Source organism: Sus scrofa, chromosome 4 (genome assembly GCF_054392235.1).
Source record: "Sus scrofa isolate SSC_HxYL_T2T_F1_AM1 chromosome 4, Sscrofa_HxYL_maternal_Yorkshire_Landrace_v2.0, whole genome shotgun sequence".
In the NCBI taxonomy this organism is placed as follows: domain Eukaryota; kingdom Metazoa; phylum Chordata; class Mammalia; order Artiodactyla; family Suidae; genus Sus; species Sus scrofa.
The window spans coordinates 97755197-97772850 of NC_139386.1; the positions used below are offsets into that span (position 1 = coordinate 97755197).

The 17654-nt window shown below is 55.9% G+C and overlaps 2 protein-coding genes across 57 annotated transcripts in view; one reads left to right on the forward strand and one right to left on the reverse strand.

The window, feature by feature from the left end:
* ARHGEF11 (Rho guanine nucleotide exchange factor 11) overlaps positions 1-796 on the forward strand; it is a 114510-nt gene extending 113714 nt beyond the window's left edge. For all 26 annotated transcript variants that reach the window (XM_021089644.2, XM_085022684.1, XM_085022688.1 and 23 more), the window contains one exon: positions 274-796. In XM_021089644.2, the coding sequence (XP_020945303.1) occupies positions 274-332 (59 nt within the window). In that variant the 3' untranslated portion in view covers positions 333-796. The remainder of the gene's footprint in view (positions 1-273) is intronic.
* A 2365-nt stretch (positions 797-3161) lies between these two features.
* On the reverse strand, positions 3162-16671 carry LRRC71 (leucine rich repeat containing 71). Of its 31 annotated transcripts, none has more exons than XR_014844029.1 (16): positions 16356-16671; positions 12454-12603; positions 12040-12165; positions 11872-11947; positions 11587-11664; positions 10336-10404; positions 9945-10104; positions 9767-9850; positions 9597-9686; positions 8327-8476; positions 8036-8129; positions 7620-7708; positions 4835-4876; positions 4495-4756; positions 4112-4233; positions 3162-3394 (listed from the first exon to the last, which is right to left on the reverse strand). XR_014844029.1 is itself a non-coding variant. In XM_021089658.2 (16 exons), the coding sequence occupies exons 1-16, from the start codon at positions 16516-16518 to the stop codon at positions 3278-3280; spliced, it is 1722 nt and encodes a 573-aa protein (XP_020945317.1). In that variant the 5' UTR covers positions 16519-16671; the 3' UTR covers positions 3162-3277. The 31 variants fall into 31 exon arrangements, 18 of the variants coding, with proteins under 18 accessions (XP_020945317.1, XP_084878833.1, XP_001929554.1 ...); XM_021089658.2 differs by having other exon boundaries at positions 4645-4756; XR_014844031.1 differs by lacking the exon at positions 4835-4876.
* Between the last annotated feature and the right edge of the window lie 983 nt (positions 16672-17654).

Here is a 17654-nt window from a genome sequence, read left to right on the forward strand (position 1 = left end):
GTAGATTGGGCGGCTGGGGCCTCGGCTGCGTTCTGGCTCCAGAAGGAGACCCACGCCTACCTGTGGGCTTGGAGGGTTGACTGGCAAGTGGGTGTCAGTAGCAGCCCTTTCTGGGTCCTACGAGCAACCCCAGGGTTGCTGGGGGAGGAGAAGGCCTTGTCACAGTGGGTGGCTCTAAAGAGCGGCTCTCGCAGGCTGGGGACTCTCCAGGCAGAGCAGAGGGTGGGTCTCTCAGAGGCGAGCTCCTCACTGGCATCCCCGCACCCTCCGCAGGCCCCAGCACCCTGCAGGAAGCCGGCGCGGCAGACACGGCCACCTCCCCAGGACTGTAGCCGCCCGGACCACCACCGCGTCCTCCATATCCCTGCTCCTCCTCTAGGGACTGGCCTGAGGCGGGCCACCGGGTGGGGAGCCCCCAGATCTCCTCCCGAGGTGGAGGCGGTTGAGGAGACAGCTCCAGCCCAGACCCAGGGGGGAGACCCGCATGTTGCTTGGTCTGCTCAGATTGGAGTCGCGTTTCAGTGTCTTTTCCGCCCCCTTCAGCCCAGCCCTTCAAGGCCTCGTGTCTCCTAAGCATGCTGACTGCATCTGAAAGCTCCCCCGCCCCACGTACGTGTGCAAGCCTGTGTGTGTGGGCGCCCTCAGACATGCAAGTGCGCGTGAAAGGAGGCAGCTCCGTGTAAATGCACTTTCTTCCTCCCCTCCTGTCTCCGCAGGCCCCCCAGGCTGAGGTGTCTCCACCTCGCCTCTCTTTGTCACTTTGGTTTCCTATAAATATGTATGTATTGTATGTTCATCTTTGCTCTTGTAAATAACTTGGACCTTTTTTGTTTCTGATCCTGGCGTGCCGGAGGCAGTAACAGAGGGACCGCTAGGGAAGAGGAGATCCACTTGGGTCTCCTAGTTAGCAGCCCAGCTCCAGGGTCAGGGCCCAGCAGTGCAGCCAGCCCTGAGCACGTCCCGGTCCCCTGCGGGCGAGAAGGCCTCCAGCTTCCGGGCCTCCTGGCCCGAGAGCCCAGCCTCTGCGGCCGGTGCTGAGCTACTCCCCCCACCCCACCCCATCCCAAGACTTCCCATCTTCAGGGGAACTTCCTACCCCACCTGTGTCCACCCTTCCCCACCCTCTCCCTAGAGAAAACCAGTGTATCAGGTACGGAGCTGAAAACTGGGCCCCAGGAGGTGGGAGAAGGGGGTTGAATGCTGGAGTCCCCAAACTAACCTAGGACCATCCCAGGGGCCGCCGCAGCCTTGGCCCCTATTACCACGTCCACTCCACTCCCCAGTGACTAATAGAATATACACACTGTGCTAGGTGTATATATACATATATATATATAAATATATATATAATATATAAAATATAGATATGGAAATGACTGTTTTGCTGTTAAAATAATGTATACTCTTTTATTTTCTTCCTTTCATGGTTAAGATTTTTTTTTAAGAAAAGTTAAATATTCTTCAACTGTGGCGGTGTGTGTGTGATTCTTGGAACTGCCGTGCTCAAAAGACTTTGTGATCATTCCCTCTGAGACCGAGGAGAATTGAGTAGAGGGACCAAAGGCAGCCCCCTAGGCCCAGGCCTTGCCCTTTTCTCTCCCAAAGCTCTGTCTGTGCACTCGCTGAACTGCAGTTGGCAAACTAAGCAATACAGCCCCACAGCCAAAACACAAAAAGACACTGAACTCACTCAGTTTAAACACACACACTGGAGTTCCCGTTGTGGCTCAGCAGAAATGAATCTGACTGGTATCCATGAGGGTGCAGGTGCAATCCCTGGCCTCGCTCAGTGGGTTAAGGATCCAGCATTGCCGTGAGCTCTCGTGTAGGCTTTAGCTCTGATTCGACTCCTAGCCTGGGAACCTCCATGTACCGCAGGTGCGGCCCTAAAAAGACTAAAATAAACACACACACACACTCACACAGACAGAGGAGCAGTGGCTGCAGAGTTAAGAGACTTCATGAGCTGCCCTCGTGAGCTTCAAGACTTTAAAGGCAACACTCAGGCAAGGGTCATCTCAGAGGCCCAGCCGGCTACCCTGTCCTCAGCCCTCCGCGTCCTCCAGCAGGCAGACACGGCCACATCCCCAGGACTGTAACTGTCCAACCCTCATTGCTGGGCAAGGGGACAAGTTCTCTCCCCGCCTTAACCGTCTAATGTCTTCCCTCCCAAACCCAGCATGATGCTGGGCGCTGACCTTGGGAACTCAGCCTAGTCGGGTATGAGAACTGATACACGAGTTGTTCTTGATAAAGGGGAGGGATGAGGACAAGGGCTGTAAGGATTCACTGAGCTTTAGAAGGACTCGGGCAGGGCCGACTGGTCGTGACCAGTGCGATGTTCTCCGTGCTGGGAAGTCAAAGGCCTGATCCATCTTCCCTGCAGCAGCTCCGTACCAGTTGCCAGATGGCTGAGTGGCAGCGCAGCAGTCGGAAGCAAAGAGGACTGTGAGGGCCACGGAGCCTCAAGGAGCAGGGGTTCGGGCAGGCGGGGTAGGGCTGAGAGGACGTGGCCAGGTTACATCTACCCAGGGGTGAGGAAGGGCTGCTTCTCAGGCAGCTCCCTGTAGCGTGATGTCCGCTCCCCAGAAGCCAGCCCTGTGTTCTCTGGGCACCCAGCCCCCAGCCCTCCTGACTCCTCTGGGCCACACACTGTCTGGGTGGCTCTGGTTTCAGATGGCTGACAGCAGCAGGCAGTGTTACTAAGGTTTGAGTTTAGTGCTTGGCCTTTGCTGCATAGATGCTGAAAGACTTGGCACCCTCCCCAGAGCAGCCTGCCAGCTCTACAATTCCACAAGCTGAGCGCTTGTCTCTCCTCCAAACCAATCCAGACACTGGGGCAGCAGCGGGGAGGTTGGGCTGGTGGAGCCAACTCTCCGCCCCACCACACTCTTCCATCGGCTTGTGCATGCCCGTTGCTATCCCGTCTTTCCTTTCTGCTTCTGAGAACAGAGACGATGAAAACCCTGGCCTAGCACATGTCCTCTAGGGAGCACAGAGGGAAAGTAACTCGGGCCACCAGAGGACCTAGGACACCCCCCCTTCCCCGCCCAAGCAGAACCATAATGCAGCTTGGCCAGTTCTGGCCACATAACATGAACAGGCTCAAAGTCCAAGTGTCCTGAGTGGTTCAGGAACAGATTTCAGACAACCTCAAAGGAAAAAGTACAGCAACAGGCTTTGTTAATGATCTGAGCTCTCCCCAGGGAGGTGTAGCCACACATGGAAAGAGATGTGCTTCCTGGCCCAGGATCTCTGGGAAGAAGGTGGGAGGGGGCTAGGAGGAAGCCATGGCCTCCTCCTCTCTGTGCTTGGCCTTGCTGATAGGATCCCTTGGCAGCATCAGTTCCTGGATCATGGCATACGCAGGACATTGTGGGGAGAAGTAGTTTTTCTGGAGGGAGAAAAGGAAGGCTGGAGTTCCCATCATGCCTCAGCGGTTAACCAACCTGACTAGCATCCATGAGGATGCAGGTTCGATCCCTGGCCTTGCTCACTGGGTTAGGGATCCGGCATTGCCGTGAACTGTGGTGTAGGTTGAAGACGCCGCTCAGATCTGGCGTTGCTGTGGCTGTGGTATAGACTGGCAGCTACAGCTCCAATTAGACCCCTAGTCTTGGAACCTCTATATGCCGCGGGAGCGGCCCTAGAAAAGGCAAAAAGACAAAAAAAAAAAAAAAAAAAAAAAGAAAGAAAGAAAGAAAAGGAAGGCTGACAGCTAACCAAAGCAATGAGGATTAATCATCCAGAAGAAAAACATTTCCTGGGACGAGGTGGGTGAGGGGCCGGAGAACATGGAGAAAAGGCAAAAGGAGTGTAAGCTGCCAATCCGGCAGCAAGCGGGATGGAGGCTGTGTTGGAATAAAAGAACTGTGGGAGGGAGTTCCCTTCTTGGCTCAGCGTTTAATGAGCCCGACTAGGATCCATGATGGCCAGCAGCCACAGCTCCGATTAGACCCCTAGCCTGGGAACCTCCACATGCTGCAGGTGTGGCCCTAAAATGTAACAACAACAAAAAGAAACCACTAGAGGAACTACAGGCCTGCCTTGGAAATGGGGAGACACAAGCTGCCTGTGGCAGCTGCATCAGGAGACAAAGATGGGCACTCACCGCCAGGGACAGCCACAGCAGTCCCACAGGGCCCTTGGACGCGCTCTTGGACTTGGAGAACTGCACCTGGTACTGCACTGCGGTGAGGAAGGCCTCCAGCCCCACCTCTGTGATGCGGTTTCCTGGTGGAAGGAGCCCACGAGGTGGCCTCCGACACCACCAACCTCCAGCCCGCCTACACCTTCACGGGACACCTGTGCACCCCACTCGCTCCACAGCTAACCCCTCGCCCCCGCAGCCCCCAGCTCACTCACCCAGGACTAACTCCCCACCCAGCTGTGCACCCCAACTCTCTTCTCAGATGCCTCCTTTGACTTCCCTCAGCCTTTGATGGTCTCACTCCCCTCATTAACTGCCCAACCCAGAGCCCAACTCCCCCTCACCCTGTGCAAGAGGGCCTTCATCGTCAGGATGCCCAGCCATGGGAGAACCAGGTTCTGTTCCATGGAGCTGGGCCGGGTGCCCTCATGGCCGCATGGGCTAGCCTCCTGCCAGGAGGGCAGGGGGTGGAGGGGATGAGTTGGAAGACGTACGGAGAAGGTTGAGGTGCAAAAGGACCTTGTTCCCAGGCATGAAAACTTTCCCATCTCGGTGCTCCACAGGCTCCAGGAGAGGGTTGACCATCTCAGTAGCTTCCCCAACCAGCTGCTAAGGCAGAATACTAGTTGCAGCAGAGGAGAAGGGAGCTGGTCAACAGGCCATTCATTCATTCATTCAACATACATGTTTTGAGGGCCGGCTATAGTCCAGGCTTTGTCCCAGGTGCTGGGGATACAAAGACAAATAAGCCCAGACCCTCAAGAAGCAGCTTTGTGCGCAGGAGCCTGACAGTGAGAGGGTAACATGGTAATGGAGAGCTGGCAGGGGTACTCCGGGGTACCGTACCCCTCGGTACTCCAGGGGCATAGAGCAAGGACAGCTAGCCAGCCTCAGGAGGCAGGAGCAGTCTCCTGGAGGAAGTGACCCTGTGAGCTGATGTCTGAATAGTATGTGGTCCTGATCAGCTGAAGATGAGGGGAGAGGTGCCAGCTGAAGGCATGAAACAGTGGGTTGGCATTCAAGTTCGCTAAATATTTCCTAACAGTGGAACACTGAGGATGGATGGATTCGTGGCAGATGATGCTGAAGGCAGGATGAGAGGAAAATGGCAACAGTCTCGAGGGAGTTCCCGTCGTGGCGCAGTGGGTAACGAATCCGACTAGGAACCATGAGGTTGCGGGTTCGGTCCCTGCCCTTGCTCAGTGGGTTAACGATCCGGCGTTGCCGTGAGCTGTGGTGTAGGTTGCAGACACGGCTCGGATCCCGCGTTGCTGTGGCTCTGGCGTAGGCCAGTGGCTACAGCTCCGATTGGACCCCTAGCCTGGGAACCTCCATATGCCGCGGGAGCGGCCCAAGAAATAGCAACAACAACAACAACAAAAAAGACAAAAGACAGAGTTCCCGTCGTGGCGCGCAGTGGTTAACGAATCCGACTAGGAACCATGAGGTTGCGGGTTCTGTCCCTGCCCTTGCTCAGTGGGTTAACGATCCGGCGTTGCCGTGAGCTGTGGTGTAGGTTGCAGACACAGCTCGGATCCCGCGTTGCTGTGGCTCTGGCGTAGGCCGGTGGCTACAGCTCCGATTGGACCCCTAGCCTGGGAACCTCCATATGCCGCGGGAGCGGCCCAAGAAATAGCAACAAAAAAGACAAAAGACAAAAAAAAAAAAAAAAAAAAAAAAAAAAAAAATGCAACAGTCTCGGGAAGAGACAGCAGCCTGGATCAAGCCCAGGGCAGGGTCCGAAAACTGGCACTGAGAGGCAACCCCCACCACCTCTTTTGTAAGCTCTTGTCTTGGGCGCCAGAGAGAAGACTCCTAAGAGGGGAGGGGACATTTTCTACCTAGGGTCAGGGAGGTCTTTTTTTTTTTTTTTGCACAAACATGTGGAAGTTTGCCCATGGAAGTTCCCAAGCTAGGGGTCAAATGGGAGCTGTAGCTGCCAGCCTACGCCACAGCCACAGCAATGCCAGACCCGAGCCGGGGCTGCAAACCTACACCACAGCTCATGGCAACGCTGGATCCTTAACCCACGGATCGAGGCCAGGGATCAAACCCGCATCTTCATGGATGCTAGTCGGGTTCATTACCACTGAGCCACAATGGGAACTCCCTCGGGGAGGTCTTCTGATGATGGAACACAGGCATACCTCGAAGATATTGCAGGTTTGGTTCCAGACCCCTGCCATCAAGGGAGTCACATGAATTCTTTTGGTTTCTAAGTATGTATAAAAGTTATGTTTACACTATGCTGCAGTCTATTAAGTGTGCAATAGCATTAGGTCTAAAAAAGCAATGCGTATACCTTAATTTTTATAAAGCTGTGTTGCTAAAAAAAAAAATGCTAACCATCATCTGAAGCATCAGGGAGTATAGTAGTAACGTCAAAAATCACTGAGCACAGATCACCATCACAAATCTAATAATAATGAAAAAGTCTGAAACTTTGAAAGAACTATCAAAAGGTGACTCAGAGAAATGAAGAGAGCCAATGCTGTTGGGGGGGGGGGGGATGGCACCAATAGAAGTTCCCATTGTGGCGCAGCGGAAACAAATCCAACTAGGAACCATGAGGTTGGGGGTTCGATCCCTGGCCTTGTTCAGTGGGTTAAGGATCCGACATTGCCATGAGCTGTGGTGTAGGTCGAAGACGTGGCTCGGATCCCGAGTTGCTGTGGGTGTGGTGTAGGTCGGCAGCTATAGCTCCGATTAGACCCCAGCCTGGGAACCTCCATATGCCGCGGGAGTGGCCCTAGAAAAAGCAAAAAGACAAAAAAAAAAAAAAAAAATGACACGGATAGATTTGCTCAAGCAGGGCTTGCCACAAAACTTCCATCTGTGAAAACACAATTATCTGTCAAGCAAAATACAACGAAATATGCCTGTGTAAAGACAGAGAGAGCCCCTCAGGCTGCTGACCCCACCAACAGCTGGAGGGCTGGGGAGGGGTGGGTACTATGGAGTCCAGGAACGATTCCAAAGAACAAGTTTGATCCAAGTTGAAAGAGTAAAGGGAGGCTCCAGGGGCAGAGGAGAGAAGGTCTCAAGTTGCTGGGCACAGGGCGGGGGCAATACCACACCTAGGAAAACACCCTGCCTTCCTGGGGAGCTTCCAGGAGGGGCAGAAGAGAATGTGCTTTGTTCCTGTGCATCTACAAGTAACTCTGGACCTGGTGGTGATGAACCAATGGCCTTTTGGAAAGCAGGTGCCTTGAGGCCAAGGATCAAATGTGTGGGCTCCTAATGAGCCAGGAAAGGAAGAAAGGGGCACTGAGCTCTGTTAGCCCTGCAAGCCCAGGCTGGGATGGTGAGGGGGGCAGGAGCGAGGACTCTGTGTGAGTCGAAGTGGCTGCTTCCACTGCACAGGGCTGGAGACTCTACTCCAGGAGGGGCCCCCCGGGGAGGGGGGGTGAGAGCTCCCAGGCAGCCTGGACCCCAGGGACGTGCTCCCACCCCACTCTCTGGGAGCTACCTCTGACTCCAGGAGGATGCTGCGTTTCTCTTTGCTTCCGCTCTTGGTCCCTTTCCCCTTGCCTGGTTTCTGCTCAGGGATGGTTACCTCTGGGGTGGGAAGAGGAGCAGAGTATGTGGTGCAGACCTCCAATACCACCCAGTTTCCCCAAAGAATGGGCAGGGGTGGAGAAGGAGACCCCGACAGACTTTGGGTTTGGGTGTGACAGAAAGAGTTGGAGGGGGCCCCCCAGCGAGGTAAGGTGCGGCCCTAAAAAGAAAAGGCCACGTGGGTGTGCAGCCCGGGGGAACCGGTGTGGAATGTGGTAGGTCAGATATGAGGGGCTTCCAACATCATCATGAGAAGACATCATGGCAGCCCCTCGGTTGCCCCCTTCCTCCGCCCCACGCGGCGCCACAGAGGGTGCTGGCACTTACTCCCCTTGCTGGCCTTTGTGGAATCTTCCTTCTTAGGGGTTCCTTGGGTGGGCGACTGCCCTGTCCCTGACTTCTCCTCTTTCTTCACTACTTCCTGTGGAGGGGGCCACAGAGCAATGAGAGCCCTACCTCCCTGGGGGACCGGGAGCAGGTGTGGGAAGGGCCAGCACTGGGCCCCTGGGCTGGAGGTGGACCTTCAAAGACCTCCCCTCCACCCCCACCTGTGTATCTAAGAAGCTGCCTCCCCTGTTCCTCCACCGCCCAGGGCCCTGCTGCCCATAGCGCACCTACCCCCAACTTCTCCTTCTTCTTGCCCAGGCCCTTAGGGGTCTTCATGGCCTGCGTCTTGTCTGTCTTGTCCACCACTGCAAAACTGCTGACCCCCATCAGCTGATTCTTCTCACGCTCCGGTTTGGAGTCCCCGTGTCGGGAGTTGGAAGGCTGTGCTCACAAATGAGAGGAGACGGAGGGGTGAGGGGGGCCTCATGCCAGCCCCATGCCTGGGTGCCTGGGTGCAGCACCACCTACCCCCATCTCCCTGCCTAAATGCTAACATGACGCCTTTGGGGCAGGTGCAGGTTTGGGAAGAAATGGCACAGAGACCCCAGGATGAGCTGGGCTGGGATGGGGGAGGGGCAGTCAGAGTCTTATAATGAGGGAGGAAATAGTAGCTAACATTTTTTTTTTAAGGCTGCAACTGTACCATACAGACATTCAACAGGAGCTGCCGCTGCCAGCTTATGCCACAGCCACACCAGAGCCACCATCTGTGACCTATGCTGCAACTTGCTGCAACACCAGATCCTTAACCCACTGAGCAAGGCCAGGGATCAAACCCACATCCTCAAGGAGACTATCTCAGATCCACCCTCTGAGCCACAACAGGAACTCCAGTAGATTTTTTTTTTTTTTTTCTTTTTAGGGCTGCACCCACGGCATATGGAGGTTCCCAGGCTGGGGGTCAAATCGGAGCTGCAGCTGCCGGCCTACACCACAGCCACAGCAACATGGGACCGAGCTGCGTCTGTGACCTACGCCACAGCTCACGGCAAAGCTGGGTTCTTAACCCACTGAGCGAGGCCAGGGATCAAACCCGAATCCTCATGGATCTTAGTCGGGTTAGTTAATCACCCAGCCACGATGAGAATCCAGCTTTTTTTTTTTTTTTTTTTTTTTTAACTAAGTGCCAGGCACTGTTCCAAGTGCATTGATGAATTAACTCATTTAATCCTATCAACAATCCTACCAGGTAGGGACAATTATCCCCATTTTAGAGATGGAGAAACTGAGGTCCAAGGTCCCAAGCTGTTTTGTGACAGAGCAGGATTTCAAGTTCCTGAAGTTTTTAAATCTAGTCCTTTCTCTTAACCAATACACTCTACCAGTAGCCCGGGACAGTTGTTCTGCAGTTACAGCCCAAAGGTTTGTTAAATGTGTTCAGAAGTCGGAGAGAAAAACGGTCATGGCACAGGGAGGGGGGACGGGTTAGGACACGGCCGGCCGGCCTGCTGAAAAGCAGCGGAGCTGGGAAGTGGCTCCAGGGGCTCAGGGAGCTCCTCACCGATCGCGAGCGCTCCTGCGACCCTTTCTCCAGCAGGAGGCGCCGGCGCTCCACCACCTCGGTGTGCGTCAGCTCGAAGGGGCGCAGGACCTGGGGCGAGGCGGCGACTGGCAATCAGCCGCTCGGGAAGCCGGGGTCGCTCCCCGGCCCCGCCCAGTCGGCACACCCACCTCGGCCAGCTTCAGGGCGCCCTTGTCTTGGATGCGGTTGTGGGCCAGGGACAGCCAGAGCAGGGAGCGGTTGAGCCGGAGGCCCTGCGGAGGCAGCGAGGGAGCGCGTGAACCGGCTGCTCCCGGGCCGCCGCCGCTCGCCTGGGTCCCCGCCCGCCGCGCGCGCTCCCGCACGTACGTCCGCGATGTAGCCCGCGCCCTCGTCCCCGATGTGGTTGAAGGCCAGGTTGAGCGACACCAGGTTCCGGTTGCAGCTGTGCAGCGTGGACAGAGCCTGGCCCAGGAGCTGCGCCCCGTGGTCGTCGATGTTGTTGTTCCGCAGAGACAGGTGCGCGATCCTGGGCAGCGGGAGGGAGAACGTGGGTCCATGGAAACATGGGGTCCTGGGCGTTCGCCCGAACCTCCTCGGCAAACTTGGGGGTATGAGGAGGCCCGTTAGGTCTGAGGGTGGAGAGGCAGGAATTGAGGAACCTTGGGGAGGTGCCAGAGGGGCAAGGAAGGGTGGGAACGAAGGATGACTTGGGATGGGGGTCAGGCCCAGAGAAAGGGGCTGAGGCAAGGAGTCTCACGTGCTGTCCACTGCCATGAGCTTGTGATACGACTGCTCCGGCAACGGGTTCCCCTCCAGAGACACCTTCCTGAGGGTAGAGGAGAACTGAGATCCAGGAGGCACCCCTGAGGCCAGATGAGGGAAGGTGACAGGAAGAAGGGTGGGGCTCCTGGGAACAGCTTGGAAACGCAAAGAATGCCTTCTTTTTTTTTTCTTTTTTTTCCTGTTTTGTTTTGTTTTTTGTTTTTTGGGTTTTTTTTTTTTTTTTTAATCTTTTTGCCATTTCTTGGGCCTCTCTCGCGGCATATGGAGTTTCCCAGGCTAGGGGTCTAATCGGAGCTGTAGCTGCCAGCCTACGCCAGAGACACAGCAACGCAGGATCCGAGCCGTATTTGCAACCTACACCACAGCTCACGGCAACGCCGGATCGTTAACCCACTGAGCAAGGGCAGGGATTGAACCCACAACCTCATGGTTCCTAGTCGGATTCGTTTACAACTGCGCCACGACGGGAACTCCTTTTTTTTTTTTTTTTTTTTTTTTTTTTGGTTTTTTAAGGCCGCACCTGGGGCATGTAGATGTTCCCAGGCTAAGGGTCGAATCGGAGCTGTAGCCGCCGGCCTACACCACAGCCACAGCAACGCCGGATCCGTAATGCACTGAGCTAGGCCAGGGATGAACCCACAACCTCATGGTTCCCAGTCGGATTCGTTTCCATCCCACCACGACGGGAACTCCGGATCCCCCCTCCCTAGATACAAGAAATTATGTGACAGTTCTCCTGCCTATAAACCCAGAAGGGTGCCAAGTGAAGAGGTACTCCCTGGAGTTAGTGACCTGCGATAAGGTGGCCTCTAACACGACTCTTGTGGAGTTCCTGTTGTGGCTCAGCGGGTTAAGAGCCCACCAGTGTCCACAAGGATGCAGGTTTGATCCCTGGCCTTGCTCAGTGGGTTGGGGATCCTGCGTTGCTGTGGCTGTGGTATAGGCCGGCAGCTGTAGCTCTCATTGGACCCCTAGCCTGGGAACTTCCATATGTTGTGAGTGCAGCCCTAAAAAAAGCAAATAAATAAATAAATGAGAATTTAAAATTTTAAAAACAAAACAAAATACCCTCAGACTCTAGCAGCACCCTCTTTCTACAGGGATGCCAGCCAAGGCCACGGAAGCCCGGACCTGCCACTCCTGTCCCCAAACTGCTCCCCTGTGACCAGCCAGCCAGCCGGGATCCCCAGGTAGCCTCCCCCCTTGCCTGTTTGCCTCTGCTGACCTTAGCGTGGATGAGCAGAGAGGCAGGAGGGCGATGAAGGTGGTCAGGGTCTTATCAGTCAGCCCCACCTTCCACAAGCTGGAGAGGGTGGGAAGCACAGAAACAAAGCTGGGGGTGTCACTTCCTTCCCACGTTGTCCTCAGCAACCACTCTGACACCCTTCCTCATCCCCCCACCTCTCCACAGTCCCCAGGGTCTTCCGTGCCCCTTCAGTTCTCCCAGGCCACCAGAAGCCGGTGCCCCCAACCCTGGCCCCTGCCCCTCCCCCATCCCGTATCCCCTCACTTGATGGCCTGCAACTGGCTGAGGGAAGGCAGACACTTAGAGAAGATACCCAGGATCCTCTCCTCAACCTTCCAACCTGCGGAAGGGAGGGGAGGAAGGAGCCTCAGGCCAGGAGGGGAAGGATGGGGTGGGGGGCAGTAGGTGAGAGGGGCCGGAGGGAGACCTCACCGCGGATGTAGATTTCCTTCACCGACTTGTCCTCAGACTCCACCTCCACCTGGATGGTGGGCCGGAAGAACACGTATTTGCTCTCCAGGCTGTTGAGGCTGCAGGACCCCGACAGCCGCTGATCGTCTAGAAGGCAGCACGAGGGAAGGGGAAGGAAGAAGAGGGCAGTCACCTGCTTGGGCCCCACGCCCACGGTGCCAGAGTGGCGGGATCGCAGGACTCGGCCAGTCCGGACTCTGCGAGGGTTTGGAAAGACAGGCAGAAACTCCCCCACCTCCCCATCTGCCTCCTGGCATCCACCCCCCTCACTCACACACACACACGTTGCCCTGCATCCCGGCCATTCGGCTGGCGGTGCAATGGGAGGCTAGCGGTGGATGCAGCAGACACACGGGGGGCTCCACTGTCACTCACCTATGGTGGGCTTTTCCGACGTAGAAGCGGAGGGGACGAAAGTCGGGTGCGGGCGGGGCCGGGAGACCACTTTGGGGAAGTCCGTGTAGCCCCACCGCGTGCAGAGTTCGGCGAAGTCCACCTCCAGGAAGCCGGTGCACTGGTACTCCTCTGCGGGGTGGGGGAGGAGAGCCGCAAGGGAAGCGCCGCGCCGCGCCGCGCCGCGCCGCGCCCGCCGGCTGTAGCCCAAGGCCGCCACCAGAGGGCAGCAGATACCAGAGGACGCCCACCCGGCCCCGCGCCTCCACCCGCTGAGGATCCGTGCCGCGTTCCCACGCTCTGTAGTCCGAGGCTTCGGGTGAGCAGAGGCCCCCTCCTCGGACTCAGACATCCTTACAGTCATTTTTTTGTTTTGGTCTTTTTGTTTTCTCTTGGGCCGCTCCTGCGGCATATGGAGTTTTCCAGGCTAGGGGTCGAATTGGAGCTGTAGCCACCGGCCTATGCCACAGCCACAGCAACGCGGGATCCGAGCCACGTCTGCGACTGACACCACAGCTCACGGCAATGACGGATCCTTAACCCACTAAGCAAGGGCAGGGATTGAACCCACAACCTCATGGTTCCTAGTCGGATTCGTTAACCACTGCGCCAAGACGGGAACTCCCTTACAGTCATTTTTAACATGTAAGATGCGTTGTAGAAATTGACACTGAAAACACTTAAGTGGAAACAGTGGGAAATCCAGACCTGGGAGAAGGGACTAAAGAGCGTGGAACAGAGACGAGGAGGGCACCTCTTTTACCTGTGGGCGCCTCCACCCACCGCATGGGCAGAGGCCCCTTACACCCTCGCTTCCCATAGGATGTCCCCAGTCCAGCCTGCTCCCATGTTCCTTCCTTGCTAGGACTGCCCAGTGTCCCAGGATTGATGTTGAGCAAAGCAAAGAACCCAGGAGGACCTCACACACCTCACATGTACAGGGAGCCAGCGGGGAGGGTGCGGGGGGGACTGGGAGGACCTGTGCTCAGCACGTGTGAGGGTGAGGCGCAGAGAGGTTTGAGGGTTCTTGGGGCAAAGGGGTAGGAGGCATGTTTCTCATGCACCCAGCCATCAGGGGAACAGAGAGACCCAAGACATTAACCGACTGGAGGAGGTGGGTGAGGGAGACACAGGGAGGCTGGGGGACCCCCTTGTACAGCGGATCCCTGCACACTGCCTGCTTTCCCAGGCCCTTCCCCCTGCTGGGAAGCCCCCCACCCTTCCTTGTTTCACTCACACCACACCTCTGTCTAAGCACAGATTCTCAAACTTTTTGTTGGTTTGTTTTGTTTTTTCTGTTTTTTCTAGGGTCGTACCCGCTGCATATGGAGGTTCCCAGGCTAGGGGTCTAATTGGAGCTATAGCCACCAGCCCAAGCCAGAGCCACAGCAATGCCAGATCCGAGCCGCAGTCTGTGACATACACCACAGCTCACAGCAACGCCACATCCCTAACCCACTGAGCGAGGCCAGGGATCGAACCCGAAACCTCATGGTTCCTTGTCGGATTCGTTAACCACTGAGCCACGACGGGAACTTTAAGGTACGTCTGTAAGAATCACCAGGAGAACCTGTTAAAACAGTTGCCTGGTTCTCTGCCCTCCCATTCTGATTCCAAGGGCTGGGTGAAGTCCATGAATTTGCATTTCTGACCAGCTCACAGGTGATGCCAAAGATAGTTCAAGGAGGGCACGTTTTTTTTTTTTCTTTTCAGGGCCACACCTGAGGCATTTGGAAGTTCCTAGGCTAGAGGGTGAATCAGAACTGCAGCTGCTGGCCTATACCACAGCCACAGCAACATGGGATCCAAACCTTGTCTGCGACCTACACGACAGCTCATGGCAATGTGGGATCTTTAACCCACTGAGCGAGGCCAGGGATCGAACCGCATCCTCATGGATGCTAGTTGGGTTCATTGCTGCTGCACCACAACAGGAACTCTCCTGTGCAGTTTTCACTCTCGTTCCCTCCCCTCTGACCTCATCCCTCCCAGCCTCCTCCTCCAGCTCCTCCTCCTCAGCCCCCCCCATCTCCCTCCTCCTCCTGAGCCCTTTCCTCTCTCTGATTACACCCTCCCTCCCAGGGGAATCCTCCTCATTCCCAGGGCCTAGATGCACCCAAACATCAGCAGCTCCCTGACCTCTTTTCCGTGCTCCAGACCCATGTGTCCAGCTGCCCGGCTGACATCATCCCTTGGAGGTCTCTTGTGGGCTCTTCCTTTAGGCCCTCCACCTTAACCCACCCTGTGCCCAGTACAGAAACATGGAATCATTCTAGCTACCTCCCTCACTTGCCACTCCATCCGCTACTTCACCAACTCTTTCTAGCCCGGAAGTGGTTTTCCAAGAAGACTAATCCATTCTCTCTTACTACCCCAGTCCAACTGCCACTGTCCCTCTCCTGGGCTATTTTGAAATGCCTCTTAACTCAGCTCCCTGTCTGCATTCTTTCCCCTGTCATTCCATTTTCCACACAGCGGCCAGAATGATGTGGGAGAGAGAGAGTGTTTCAACTGTGTTCATATCTGTAGGAGATTCTATACTGTTTTGTCTCTCCTTCTGGAAAATTCTCTTCCTCCAGCCTCATAACTTCCCCCCCCCCCCAAAAAAAAACTACCAGCACTGACAAGGAGATGGCATTTGACCAAGTCTGACAAGCAGAGCTTTTTCTTCCCAAGTTGTTTTTCCATGAGTCCAGAGAGAGCAAGTTCCAGTCCCTCTTTGATGGCAAATCTGGTGGATCTGAATCAAGAAGACTTCCAATAGGAGTTCTCATCATGGCTCAGTGGTTAGCATCCATGAGGACGCAGGTTCGATCCCTGGCCTCGTTCAGTGGGTTAAGGATCCAGTGTTGCTGTGAGCTGTGGAGGAGGTTGCAGACACAGCTGCGATCCTGCATTACTGTGGCTCTGGCTGTGGCATAGGCTGGCAGCTACAGCTCCAATTGGACCCCCAGCCTGGGAACCTCCATATGCCACAGGTGCAGCCCTAAAAGGACAAGAAGACTTCCAATAAATTCCACTTTGTGGATCATTTGTTTGGGTTGGGGTTCTATCAATCGCAATATAAAGAGCCACTCTCATACCCATACTCTTCCAATGGTTTTCTCTTCCTAGAGAATGTAAATTCCATTCCAGCTGGACTGTGTCCATCTCCTTCTCTCTGTATTGGACCTGGCTGCAGAGCAGGCATCCAGAAAGTAATTGTTGAATAATGAGTGAATACCTATAAAACTCAACTCAAAGTCACCTCCTGGCAGTGCCCCTGTGTCTTCCCATCACTTCTCAGACCTTCTCTCATATATATTAGCACATCTTACCGTATTTGTCAGCCTCCCGAGCCAGCGTGGGTTCTTTAAGATCAAGTTCAATTCAAACATCTGCCAAGCTGAGTTTTAGGAACTGTGCTGGGAATAAAACCGTGATTCATATCCCAGGATGGAGTATGGCACTTGGCATACAGTGGGTGCACAATGTATGCTTGTTGAGTGAAGAAGTGAATTTGCAGTTTACAAAATACTTTCTTACCTTCATCTCCATTGTCCCCCCCCCCAGTAGACAGGGCAAGACTCCGACTAGAGAGAAGAAACGTGCCTAATAACGTGCACATCTGATAATGGTTACCACTTACAACACTCTTAACTATGTGCCAGGAGCTAGTTACATTCACATACTGAACTTCAGCCAGTGGCGCCCGTTTCCACGCTGCACTCCCTAAAACCAGAAATTCTATTAGTATTGGCTGGCTCGCCTGTCTCGGCTGCCAGTGCCTGGCACAGCGATGACGCCACTCTAACCCGGCTAGCCGGAGCGATGAGCAGCTGGTTGGGAGCGCGCGGAGCTGAAGCCTAGAGGCCATGATCCCCCCAACCCCGCCACCACTGTACCAGGGTTTTTGGGCTCCTCCTCGCCCACCGGCGGCAGGACAGTCGCCGGCTTCTCCTTGGCCCCGCGATCCCCCTTCTTGGCCACTGAGCCGGATGACTTCTGGATGCCGGGACGAGGGGTCCTGGGTGAGGCCACCGGTGGTGCGCTCGCCTCGCCAGACATGCTGGTGAGGTCTGCAGGACTCCGGGGGCGGATTCAGGACGGGGCTCTATGGGGCTCGCCCTGGAAGTGGCCGAATCAAGGGTCTCTGTTCCGCCTCCAGGGACCAGACCCACCTGCCGTGGCGTCGACTCTGCGTCCCTCTCCACGACAACCGCGCGAGGTGGGCGGGTCCGCGGGCAACCGCAGAGCGCACGCGAGGCCGACAGGGGGCACCACAGAGTCATGGGGGGAGGCGGGGCCCGGAGGGCGGAGCCGCAGAGCCAGAGCAGGATGGAAGGGCGGGGCCAGGGCGGAGCGGGCAGGACTGGGAGGCTCGGGGTCACAGGGGCAGGGAAGCCCTGGAGCACGGACCCCGTCGACCTTGTGCGAAGGGAGAAGGCCTAGGGTGGCTGAGGACCTGGGAGGGGCCGTGGCGGCAGGAGACGAGTGGATCTCTTACTGGACCGGAGAGGGGGCGTGGCTAGGGCGAGGCCAGGATGCAGAGGCGGGGCTAGAGGGCTGGACAGGACCCCTCCAAAGTCAACTCTGATACAGCCCAGGAAAGCCGGGAGCCGACCCCAAATATTAGGGACCGCCGAATGGGAGGATTGTAGGAAAGCGGCGGCCAGGTGGGAACAGATTCACTCTCTGGAGTCCGCCCTCCTATCCTGTAAGGAGAAGCTCTTGATGGAAAAGGCCCAGAGATCCACCGAGGTAGCGAGCTAGCGTGGCTCGGTTTATAATCTCGGCTCCATCTGTTTAGTCACCTGGAGGTCTGGGACTTAGTTGATCGGCTAACGAGTTAAGGAGGCGGGTCGCGCTTTCCAGAAATCTTAGATTCAAAGTCTTCAGGTAGTCTAGCCCCTGCGGGGGCCCCCCATGTGAGTATACCCTCTCCCCTCTGCTTTCCTAGCTCCAGGTCCCCACACCTTCCCTCCCCCTCCCCCACCTCCTTTGAACCTTTGTGCTGTTCCCCTGTAGATATGGCACCCTTCCGGGAAGGTTCCGACCTATGAAGTCTTTCAGTGCTCAGAGCAGCAATTTGCCCATCTGTCTTTCTTAGCACTTGCCAGTACTTACCGCTGGTACTCTTTTTTTTTTGTCTTTATAGGGCCCCACCCACAACCTTTGGAAGTTTCCAGGTTAAGGGTGGAATC

What these genes read in the sequence shown, in the direction of transcription:
- LRRC71 (XM_021089654.2), bottom strand. Translation starts at nt 12,883, where the DNA reads ATGCCGCAGGAGCGGCCCAAGAGAAAACAAAAAGACCAAAACAAAAAA. An exon ending in CGCAGGAGCGCTCGCGATCG is followed by an intron (nt 8,477 to 9,596) that starts GTGAGGAGCTCC and finishes TTGTGAGCACAG; the next exon opens with CCTTCCAACTCCCGACACGG. An exon ending in ATAGCCGGCCCTCAAAACAT is followed by an intron (nt 4,757 to 4,834) that starts GTATGTTGAATG and finishes CTGCCTTAGCAG; the next exon opens with CTGGTTGGGGAAGCTACTGA.